This window comes from Oncorhynchus masou, chromosome 17 (assembly GCF_036934945.1).
Source record: "Oncorhynchus masou masou isolate Uvic2021 chromosome 17, UVic_Omas_1.1, whole genome shotgun sequence".
Taxonomy (NCBI): domain Eukaryota; kingdom Metazoa; phylum Chordata; class Actinopteri; order Salmoniformes; family Salmonidae; genus Oncorhynchus; species Oncorhynchus masou.
In genome coordinates, this window is record NC_088228.1 from 25,079,362 (window position 1) to 25,092,330 (window position 12,969).

The 12,969-nt window shown below is 40.3% G+C and overlaps 1 protein-coding gene across 3 annotated transcripts in view; it reads right to left on the reverse strand.

Moving 5' to 3' along the window:
• LOC135558757 (solute carrier family 12 member 7-like) overlaps positions 1–12,648 on the reverse strand; it is a 76,886-nt gene extending 64,238 nt beyond the window's left edge. Inside the window, exon 1 of one of the 3 annotated variants that reach the window (XM_064992850.1) lies at positions 12,339–12,648. In XM_064992850.1, coding sequence (XP_064848922.1) covers positions 12,339–12,447 — 109 coding nt within the window. In that variant the 5' untranslated portion in view covers positions 12,448–12,648. The remainder of the gene's footprint in view (positions 1–12,338) is intronic. The other 2 variants (XM_064992849.1, XM_064992848.1) reach the window with 2 other exon arrangements.
• Positions 12,649–12,969: the final 321 nt, after the last annotated feature.

Below are 12,969 nucleotides of genomic sequence, written 5' to 3' on the forward strand. Positions count from 1 at the left end.
ACAAAATAAAACGCATTATTATTTCCATACCATTATTACAGAATCAGACAAATTAGGCTGCACTCCACCTATTGGCTACTTAGCCTGTCTCAAAATACAACACTGCCCCTTTAAGACACAAAAAGTTATTTACCTGACTAGCATTTCAAAGATGTCTAGAAATGTACACATTTTGTGCTCTTCCGGGAAGCAATCACTACCCTAATGCTGACAAATGATATATAACTGGGCTAATAACTCACTAACTAGCAAAGGATATGAACAAAATGTGCAGACGTGGCTTTGATCTCAAAACAAGCACATCTACTCACGACCACAGCTGTAAAGACAGACCCATATAGCAATGGTCTATTTGCATTTAGGCCTGCTGCAGCTCTGATTGGTTATACTGCACCGGTCTGTGTAGAGTACTGGCTGAGTCATGTGTGTCAATCCAATAAAATCCTAATTTGATGCGTTCTGCCTACAACAAAATCTCTCGCATAGTTCATTTTGTTACGATATGTTGCATTGAAAGTGGCTAATATTGCATTGATTCGATCACAATTTCCACAGTAAAAAGGGAAACATTGATAGGGGATACTCTAGAAAGTTGAGTGAATTTCAATCTCGTGCTTCTCTCCGTGGGGGAGCTGCCAGGCAGTCTCTGGGCAAGCTAGCCTAACTATCTTTACATATAATTAGGCATAATGATTACGGCTCTAGATTGTAGGAAAAAGCTGTTTCAGGCATTTAAAATAATGGGTGCATGACACCCCCGAATAGAAATACAGGTTTTATGAGTTTATTGATGTTAAAAAAAAGCCTTTATGGGCTGTATATTTAGTGCATTGCAGGGAGAGAGACTCACGATGCTGTGATACCTGACACAGTCTAAGCAGTCCATTTTGGAAAACTATGTTTATACTGGACGTATTGTGTGGAGACAGCAGTGTGCGAGTACAGGTACTGTAGGCATAAGAACAGAGCGGAGAGCACATGACGTAACGCAGATATAATAGCTGGAAATGAGTGAAGTCTTCCTACTGCTGATTACAGCCCAATAATGACAACAGACCAAAGCCTGCCCTTACGTGTTCTGTGTGACTCGTTATATCGAAACTTCAGTATTTCTGATAAAAATAACCAAATAAATAGGTACTAGAATTTGTTAGTTTTGGTACGTCTGCCAAATGTCTCAAGTGATGAAGTCTATCAGCGCAACCCCTTAATAGCGCAAAGAGAAAAGTGCCTGCTCCACTTCCTCATTCATTGCGAGAGCTGCATCGTTAGCTCCCCACCACCCACATGCTGCACAGAAATTAGCACACTTAAACAATACAACATTGCGTGTAGAAATGTTTCAACTGTTCATTACTGTTCGCAAAACAATGTCCACACAGGCTAAAACCAGTGGTGTAAAGTTCACTGAACAAAAATATAAACGCAACACGTAAAGTGCTGGTCCCTCTCTCAAATGTTGTGCAAAAATGTTTTTACATCCCTGTTAGTGAGCATTTTAGCCATTGTAAAGATAATACATGCACTTGACAGGTGTGGCATATTAAGAAGCTGATAAAAAAAGCATGATCATTACACAAGTGTACCTTGTGCTGGGGACAATAAAAGGCCACTCTACAGTGAGCAGTTTTGTCACACAACACAATGCCACCAATGTCTCAAGTTGAGGGAGAGTGCAATTGGCTCTCAACTGGGTGGACCTATGCCATCCCAGGCTGCGCCCAGTCATGTGAAATCCATAGATTAGGGCCTAATGACTTTATTTAAATTGACTGATTTCCTTATAAAAAACTGTAACACAGCAAAATCTTTGATATTTTTGTATGTTGAGTTTATATTTTTGTTCTGTATACTTAAGTAAAAGTACTTTAAAGTACTACTTAAGTTGTTTTAGGGATATCTGTACTTGACTATTTATATTTTACAACTTTCACTTTAACTCCACTACATTCCTAAATTAATATGTACTTTTTACTCCCATACATTTTCCCTGACACCCAAAAGAACTTGTTTCACTTAGAATGCTCAGGCAGGACAGCAATATGGTCCAATTCACACACCTATCAATATAATGTGTTTTTATCCCTACTGAATAACAGCGCATAAGCCCTGTGATTTTAATATTTAATTCCATTTGTATCAGTTGTGGGTCTACTCTCTGCAGTTTATAAGGTCCAGAAAAGCACAGTAGCAGGCTAGTCTGACTGTATTTGAAGTTCTAATACTGAGATGTACTGTCTGTTGCGGATCATCATTCTCCCAAGTCGTCCTATAATACAGGGCCTTCAGAAACAATTCACACACCTTTTTTCTTTTTCAAAATGTTGTGTCACAGCCAGTAGCGGTGCGTGGGTAAAATCACCGGGGAAGCCAGAAAAAAGCCATATTACAACCTTGTGATAATTGCATTGTTTGCTCTATAACCTGTTAGTTCATATGCCTCGACTGTGATATATAGGCCTAAAGGCTGAGACAATAGTGGGAGAATAAATTAAACCACACCTTTGTTTTATCACCAGATGGCAAACTCTGTCTGGTTTAGTCCACAAAGCATATTGCATGAAACCAGAGAGTTACATGACCTACAGCATGGTCAAGCAACCTAATGTTTCCGACTACTAAACAACTATTGATTTAGAACCACAGAGTTATCGAAAGTCGCAAAGAAAACAGGGGCCACTATTCCAGCACCAATTCAACTTCAACATCAAATCACCTTTGCTTAGTCTAATACAAAAACGATTTAGTCCAATCAACGTAAGCTAAGCATTAGTTCTACTGTGTGTGTGTGTGTGTGTGTGTGTGCGCAAGTAGATAAATGTTGACTGACCCTACTTGTAGAGAAATGCCAATGCCATCCTCCTCTCATGTTGACGAAACACTGTCATACAGTACACACTTAAATTTCTTTGTATTTTTCGTAGCTGTTTATTTACCACCGCAGATGGAGGCTGGCACTAAGACAGCATTGAATGAGCTGTATTCCGCCATAAGCAAACAAGAAAACACTTACCCAGATGCGGCGCTCCTAGTAGCCGGGGACTTTAATGCAGGGAAACTTAAATAAGGTTTGCCTAATTTCTATCAGCAACCAGAGGGGAGAAAAAAAATAAAATAAAAAAAATAAACTCTGGACCACCTTTACTCCAAACACAGAGATGAATACAAAGCTCTCCCTTGCCCTACATTTGGTAAATCTTACCATAATTCTATCCTCCTGATTCCTGCTTACAAGCAAAAATTAAAGCAGGAAGCACAAGTGACTAGATCAAGAAAAGAAAAAAAAAAGTGGTCAGATGAAGCGGATGCAAAGCTACAGGACTGTTTTGCTAGCACAGACTGGAATATGTTCCAGGATTCCTCCGATGGCATTGATGAGAACACCACAGCAGTCATTGGCTTCATAAATAAGTGCATTGATGACGACGTCCGCACAGTGACCGTACGTACATACCCCAACCAGAAGCCATGGATTACAGGCAAAATCCGCACTGAGCTTAGGCTAGAGATGCCGCTTTCAAGGACCGTGACTAACCCGGAAGCTTATAAGAAATCCTGCTATGTCCTCCGACGAACCATCAAACAGAGTGTCAATACAGGACTAAGATCGAATCGCACTACACCAGCTCCGACGCACGTTGGATGTGGCAGGGCTTGCAAACCATTATAGACTACAAAGGGAAGCACAGCAGAGAGCTGCCCAGTGACACGAGCCTACCAGAACAGGTGAACTACTTCTATGCTAGCTTCGAGACAAATAACACTGAAACATGCATGAGAGCGCAAGCTGTTCCGGAAGACCTTTAAACAGGTCAACATTCACAAGGCCTCAGGGCCAGGCGGATTACCAGGACGTGTACTGCCAGCACTGACATTTTCAACCATTCCCTGTCCGAGTCTGTAATAACATGTTTTAAGCACACCACCATAGTGCCTGTGCCCAAGAACACTAAGGTAACCTGCCTAAATGACTACCAACCCATAGCACTCACATCTGCAGCCATGAAGTGCTTTGAAAGGCTGGTCATGGCTCACATCAACACAGACTTTTATCTCCCGCACCAACTTCAAACATCTGCTATCTGAGCAGCTAACCGATCGCTGCAGCTGCACATAGTCTACTGGTAAATAGCCCACCCATTTTCACCTACCTCATCCCCATACTGTTTTTATTTATTTACTTTTCTGCTCTTTTGCACACCAATATCTCTACCTGTACATGACCATATGATCATTTATCACTCCAGTGTTAATCTGCAATATTGTAATTATTCGCCTACCTCCTCATGCCTTTTGCACACAATGTATATAGACTCCCCTTTTTTTTGACTGTGTTATTGACTTGTTAACTGTTTACTCCATGTGCAACTCTGTTGTCTGTTCAAACTGCTATGCTTTATCTTGGCCAGGTCGCAGTTGCAAATGAGAACTTGTTCTCAACTAGCCTACCTGGTTAAATAAAGGTGAAATAAAAAATAAAAAAATTATCCCAGAAACCCTAGACCCACTCCAATTTGCATACCACCCTAACAGATCCACAAATGGTGCAATCTCTATTGCAGTCCACACTGACCTTTTCCATCTGGACAAAAGGAACACCTATGTGAGAATGCTATTCATTGACTATAGCTCAGCATTCAACACCATAGTGCCCTCAAAGCGCATAACTAAGCTAAGGACCTGGGAATAAACACCTCCCTCTACAACTCGACCTGACGGGCCGCCCCCAAGTGGTAAGGGTAGGTAACAATACATCCGCCATGCTGATCCTTAAGTTTGCAGATGACTCAAGTGGTAGGCCTGATCACCGACAATGACGAGACCTCCCAATAGGAGTTCAGAGACCTGGCCGAGTGGTGCCAGGACAACAACCTCTCCATCAACGTGATCAAGACAAAGGAGATGTTTGTGGACTACAGGATAAGGAGGACCAAGCACCCCTCCATTCTCATCGACGGGGCTGTAGTGGAGTAGGTTGAGAGCCTCAAGTTCCTTGGTGTTCACATCACCAACAATCAAACATGATCCAAACACAACAAGACAGTCGTGAAGAGGGCACGACAAAACCTATTCCCCCTCAGGAGACTGAAAAGATTTGGCATTGGTCCTCAGATCCTCAAAAGGTTCTACCGCTGCACCATCGAGAGCAACCTGACCGGTTGCATCACTGCCTGTTATGGCAACTGCTCGGACTGAGACCGCAAGGCACAACAGAGTGTAGTGCGCAAGGCCCAGTACATCACGGGGCCAAGCTTTCTGCCATCCAGGTCCTCTATACCAGGCAGTGTCAGAGGAAGGCCCTAAAAATTGTCAAAGACTCCAGCCTCCCTAGTCATAGACTGTTCGCACTGCTACTGCACGGCAAGCGGTACCGGAGCGCCAAGTCTAGATCCAAGAGACTTCTAAACAGCAAGCCATAAGGCTCTTGAACATAAAATCAAATGGCTACCCAGACTATTTGTAATGCCCCCCCCTCTTCTTTCACACTGCTGCTGCTACTCTCTGTTATTATCTATGCATAGTCACTAATAACTACCTCAACTAACCGGTGCCCCCGCACATCGACTCTGTACCCCCCCCTGTATATAGTCTCGCTATTGTTATTTTACTGCTGCTCTTTAATAACTTGTTATTTTTATTTCTTATTCTTAGCCGTATTTTGTTAACTGTATTGTTGGTTAGGGACTCGTAAGTAAGCATTTCACTGTAAGGTCTACATGTTGTATTCTGCGCATGTGACTAATAACATCTGATTTGATTATATTTGTTATCCTGGGCTACCTTGCTAAAATGCTTGCTCGTAAGACTAACTTCCATTCATGGCAGCGTTAGCTAGTTAACATTAGCCTTCTACATCTAGCTACATATTGAACTTCCATCCTCTCGGGCCAGGGGCACAACAATGTATGTATGAATGAATGGAATAGAATCACCATATAATCAATGGCCAATACGGAGAATTAAGTAAAACCAAGTCCAAATCCATATCTCCATCCATGACTAATTTAGGAAACGGACCACTTTAGCTAGTCAGCTAGCCACTGGAGGACGCTAACACAATGAGATGCAACAATTCAAGTGTTCTCTGTCAATGACGTATGTTCTCAGTGTGATTTGATAGGAGTGATACCAAAATCCAAGCTGGCTTCCCCTGACATTTTTTTGGGGTGCACCAGAACCATCCACTGTTGATCTCATATTGGTTAATTTGTTATACTTTCTACCAAAGAAAGCCAAATGCTTGCTGGCTTCCCTTGCATTCCATTCAATGCTACGGGCGGAAACAAAGTCATACTTGTTTGGACCAGACATACATCAGATAGACGGCCTACACGTAGAGAGACAGAGGGGTGCTGTCACGCTCGCTCAGATGCTTTCTCCGGTGAGATACAGTCAGCCACTTGCGAATTAAAGGAAAACTATGAAACACCGAGAGACAAAAGATAAAATCATTTTTTTGTTGAAGCCTGGCTTCCCTTGGCATCCATGAATAAACACCACTAGTTACAGACTTAATCAATTTAAAATGAAATTGAGTACTGGCCAACACACAATACCCCATAATGTGGAATAATGTTTTTTTTATAAAAAAGCTAAAATGTCTTGAGCCAATAAGTATTCAACCCCTTTGTTATGTCAAAAATGTGCTTAACAAATCACATAATAAACATTGTTTGATATGTTTGGAAGAAGTTTATTGGTAACTTACGGGATTCATTTGTATGCATTTTGAACGAGGGAAACCGGTGGATTAAAGAAGGACTTATCAAACAAAAGGACCATTTGTTATGTAGCTGGGGCCCTTGTGATTGCAACCAGATGAAGATCTTCAAAGGTAAGTGATTCATTTTTTTGCTATTTCTGACTTATGTGATGCCTCTGCTTGGTTGGATAATGTATGTAATGCTTTTGTGTGCGGGGCGCTGTCCTCAGATAATCGCATGGTGTGCTTTCGCTGTAAAGCCTTTTTTAAATCTGACAAAGCGGCTGGATCAACAAGAAGTTAAGCTTTTAAAATTATGCATGACACTTGTATTTTCATGAATGTTTAATATTGCGATTTCTGTCATTTTAATTTCGCGCTCTGCAATTTCACCGGATGTTGTCGAGGTGGGACGCTAGCGTCCCAATGATCTGTAAGAAGTTAACTTCTTCGCTATAGGGGGCGCTCTTTTAATTTTTGGATAAAAAAAAAAACATTCCCGTTTTAAACAAGATATTTTGTCACGAAAAGATGCTCGACTATGCATATAATTGACAGCTTTGGAAAGGAAACACTGACGTTTCCAAAACTGCAAAGATATTGTCTGTGAGTGGCCCACAACTAATTCTACAGGCGAAACCAAGATGAAATTTCATACAGGAAATGCCCCAGATTTTGAATGCGCTGTGTTCCAATGTCTCCTTATATGGCTGTGAATGCGCCAGGAATGAGCCTACACTTTCTGTCGTTTCCCCAAGGTGTCTGCAGCATTGTGACGTATTTGTAGGCATATCATTGGAAGATTGACCATAAGAGACTACGTTTACCAGGTGTCCGCTTGGGGTCCTCCGTCGAAATTATTGCGCAATCTCCAGCTGCGTCCACTTCTCCATTAGGTTCAGAGGAGAAAGGCAACTGCCACGAATTATTTATCATCGAATAGATATGTGAAAAACACCTTGAGGATTGATTCTAAACAACGTTTGCCATGTTTCTGTCGATATTATGGAGTTAATTTGGAAAAAAGTTTGGTGTAATGACTGAATTTTCGGGGGTTTTCTTAGCCAAACGTGATGAACAAAACGGAGCGATTTCTCCTACACAAATAATATTTTTGGAAAAACTGAACATTTGCTATCTAACTGAGTCTCCTCATTGAAAACATCCGAAGTTCTTCAAAGGTAAATGATTTTATTTGAATGTTGCATGCTGAATGCTAGGCTAATGCTATGTTAGCTATCAATACTCTTACACAAATGCTTGTGTAGCTATGGTTGAAAAGCATATTTTGAAAATCTGAGATGAGTGTTGTTAACAAAAGGCTAAGCTTGTGAGCCAATATATTTATTTCACTTAATTTGTGATTTTCATGAATAGTTAACGTTGCGTTATGCTAATGAGCTTGAGGCTATGATTACGCTCCCGGATACGGGATTGCTCGACGCTAGAAGTAAAGAAATTACACAAATTAACATTTAACTTCTTGTAACTAGGGGGCAGTATTTTCATTTTTGGAAAAATAACGTTCCCAGAGTAAACGGGCTATTTTGTCAGGACAAGATGCTAGAATATGCATATAATTGACAGCTTAGGATAGAAAACAGTCAAGTTTCCAAAACTGTAAAAAATATTGTCTGTGAGTATAACAGAAATGATATTGCAGGCGAAAGCCTGAGAAAAATCCAATCCGGGCGTGACTCATGTTTTGAAAGCTCTGCGTTCCGATGCGTCCCTATTGAGCAGTGACTGGGCTATCAACCAGATTCCTTTGTATATGCATTCCCCAAGGTGTCTACAGCATTTTGACGTAGTTTTACGCATTTATGTTGAAGAATGAGCGTAAGCGACTATATTGCGTAAGTGGTCACCTGATGGCTCTGAGTGATTCTTGCGTAAAATACAGAGGTAGCCATTTTTCCTCTCAGTTCTACTGAAAAGCCAACTGTCCCAGTTGATATATTATCGAATATATATTTGAAAAACACCTTGAGGATTGATTATAAACAACATTTGCCATGTTTGTCGATATTATGGAGCTAATTTGGAATATTTTTCGGTGTTTTCGTGACCGCAATTTCCGGTCGATTTCTCAGCGAAACGTGAAGAACAAACGGAGCTATTCCGCCTACAAAAATAATATTTTTTGGAAAAAGAACATTTGCTATCTAACTGGGAGTCTCGTGATTGAAAACATCCGTAGCTCATCAAAGGTAAACGATTTCATTTGATTGCTTTTCTGATTTTTGTGACCAAGTTGCCTACTGCTAGCTGGACATAATGCTATGCTAGGCTATCGATAAACTTACACAAATGCTTGTCTTGCTTTGGCTGTAAAGCATATTTTCAAAATCTGAGATGACAGGGTGATTAACAAAATGCTAAGCAGTGTTTCAATATATTTCACTTGTGATTTCATGAATAGGAATATTTTCTAGGAATATTTATGTCCGTTGCATTATGCTAATTAGTGTCAGATGATGACAACGATCCCAGACACGGGATACACTTGTGATTTCATGAATAGGAATATTTTCTAGTAATATTTGTCCGTTGCGTTATGCTAATTAGTGTCAGATGATGACAACGATCCCGGACACGGGATGGGGAGTTACAACAGGTTTAAGGAACACCTGTTAATTTAAATGCATTCCAGGTGACTATCTCAAGAAGATGGTTGAGAGAATGCAAAGGGTGGCTATTTGAAGAATCTCAAAATATATTTTGATTTGTTTAACACTATTTTGGTTACTACATGATTCCATGTGTTATTTCATAGTTGAGGTCTTCACTATTATTCTACAATGTAGAAAATATATTTTTTAAACAAACAAAAAGCCTTGAATGTGTAGGTGTTCTAAAACTTTTGAACGGTTGTGTGTATATATATATATATTATTTTTTTTACTTGGCGGCCCGAACCTGCCTCCGCCCACCCTAAAAAAAAACATCAAATTAAAATAAACAAATACTACACTAGAATATATACAGCAAAGTAAGTACGTGGGACCATTCTAGCCAATGAGAGGGCAGATACATGTGTGTACAACAGGCACAACTGGGTAATTTTTCTCAAAATTGCCAGAAAGCAACGTGCATCCACTTATATCAGTACATTTCTAACAACCTAAACATATATTAGATTAAATAAGCCTCAGGTAATTCGACAATCGCCCATAGACCTCCATACAAAATAGGTATGGAGCTTATCTCACGAGAAAGATTTTGGACAGAGTGAATCCTCTTGCGTCACCTCTTCCTCTCTGCCCTAACCCATTTTAACTACCAAAATAAAAGGAAACAATTGAGTAAATTAGGGACAAAAAGTGTATTGATAGCTGGTGTTTCCACACAGGTGTGGTTCCTTAGCTGATTAAGCAATTCAAATAAAATTGTATTTGTCACATGCGCCAAATACAACAGGTGTAGTGAAATACTTACTCATGAGCCCTTAACCAACAATGCAGAATCTTTAAAAAGTCAGGAAAATTTGCTAAACTAAAGGAAACATAGTAACACAAAATTACAATAACAAGGCTATATACAGGAGGTACCAAGTCTATGTGCAGGGGTATGTACGGGGGTTAGTTGTGGTAATTGAGGTAATATGTAGGTAAAGTGACTATGTATAGATAATAAACAGAGAGTAGCAGCAGCGTATGTGAAGAGTGTGAAGGAATTTGTGTGTGTGTGTGTGTGTGTGAAGTCAATATGCATGTGCGTTTGTTGGAGTGTGAGGGTAGTCCAGTGAGTGTACATCAACCATGTGCAAGAGTGGCTTAAGACAGTGTTTTCCATCAACATAACACCAAATTATGGAATTTCCCTCCAATAGAGTTCCAGACACTTGTAGAATCTATGCCATGCAAAAGGTTAATTGAAGCTGTGCTGGCAGCTCGTGGTGGCCCAACACTCTATTAAGACACTATGTTGGTGTTTCCTTTATTTGGGATTACCTACATCTCCCTTCCAACAGGTACAGAACAATGGAGTTCTACTGATTCACAGCAAGTTAATACTTGACAGAGGAAAGGCATTATTGCGGTGACTGCCACTGTGAAACGCAGAGCTGAGAAACCTTTAAAAAGGTAATACTATACATATTGATTTCAACAGGGAGAAAGATTGTGTCACACTGAGGGCAAGCTATTGAATGAGTTGAGTGAATTAAAGAGAGAGACAGAAAGAGACAAGAAACACGGCCTGGTGCAGCAAGGGTACCGAGAGAGGCTCGAACACATGCGTGCTCCTTTGCCAATATCGATTGCTGCTTTTATCAATTTTCATAATTTGAACATGCGAGTTGTTATAGGTTATCATATTAGAGGTTCTTTGAAATACAAGACTTTTGGTACACATATTAAAGTTGCACTATGCAGAAATTTCTCCACCATTTTCTGGATGCTAAAACTAACAGTTTGCCTAATTTCAGTTTGTGACATAAATAAGCTAGCATAGTGTAGAGAATCACTGTGAAATATATTTCCCATAACAAAAAATATTGGATTTTCTGGTGTACAAACCCAAAAGTAAGACAAAAACTTAAGGGAAGCATAGAAAGTGCAAATAGAACAGATCTACCACTTCTTAGACTTGCATTCAAGTAGAATGATAGATCTATAACTCACATTTGTATGTGAATTTGGTAGGGTTGCCCATAAAGTTACATATTGCCACAAAGACATGCCTAAACAACCAATGCATGCACGCAGGCCTAAAAAGCTGGTTTACTGTTCAAGAGGAGGATATATGGAATCATATATTTTTATGGTTGTGTACAGGTCGAGGGTGTCAGGACAGAAGCACTCGGTCTTAAATCAGTGGATATCAAATATAGACTGTAATGATGAGATTGTAAAACTACTGGAGTATAACAGTGTGCCGTTTTCTGTCGATTTATACAGCTTGTCGTAATGGAGATCCAAGGCAGGTTGGACTAACTTGCACACAGGGAAGGACAAGGGAATCTGTTCACAATACAGAATCAGTGGGCAGTTAAGATAATTTTATTACCATGTGTAGACTCAACAAATCTGGATCCATGACAACAACCACATGTTAATGCAAGGTGTAAGCACAGCTTCTGTATCCTTTGTGGAGGCAATAAAAAGGGTAGAAAGAACAGAAGATCCGATGTCAGTGAATAACAATGGAACTACACAGTAACATGCACCAAGGCCTGCATGTCACCAGCAAGGATCAGACATTCTTAATTTGAAGAAAGTGGCCTTTGTGACATGTATAGCAATGGTGATAAACGGAACTGCACTTTCTCTTGTAAAAAATTGTGTATCCCCATTCAGTTGGTGGCGGCAATAAACTTTTTTCGTCAACTTCGCCATAAAACCCAAAGAAGAGTAAGATTGAATTTAGAGAGAGAGAAAGAGAAATGGAGGCAAGGAAAATCTCAGGAAGCCCTCGCTTGTTTTTGTTTCTCAGAAGTTGCAAAAAGTTTACTCGTCTTAAAAATATATATATTTCATCCCCTTAGACAGGAGAAAAATAAACAAACAAAGCAATATCATATTTATGTACGTTATGTGCACGGGTAAACGTAAAGTGAACATGTTCAGCGGTTCTACAGAAGCTGCTTCGCTTGTCTGAGCCTGTCCTGACAACGTCAACAGTGTGCCCTCACCTGAATAGGGTCGTCGTGGAGTAATATCTTCCTCACTAAACACAAGTTCGAGACTTGACTTCCCGGCCCCGCCATCCTCCACAGGGACCACAGTGAAGTTGGTGGGCATTTTATCCCCTCACTGTATTGACTCTAGCCTGAGAAAATCAACGTCCTTAGTCCCGCTCAACATCTCAAGGCACAGTTCGATGTGTTCTCTCCTGTTACGTCTCGCTCATCTCTATCGCTTAGATTCTGCCCCCATGTGACCAGGCGTTCTCCAAATAAGGAGTGTTTCTGCAACTCCTCCCTCAGGAAAAAGTCCTCTTACACTCAACTTCCCTCTCTAAACTATAGTCCCTACGACAGACAAGACTCCTAATTTTACAACCGGCACCTCCTGAAAATATTTCCCTTCCTTTATTGAAAAGAGCCCTCTATCTGCATTTATGCTATCTCTATGTTTCCATTTACTTGTCGATTTTTAGAACGTTTCCAAGAAAAATAAATACGACATTGCATGCTACTTTGCGTTGCAATTTAACTATTGTTGATAACAAAAACAGCTACACGTGTTGACGTCACATCCCCCTCAAAATAAAAACAACTTTTCGCAAAAACCAACAGCAGCTAGGTTTCCATCCAATTGGCG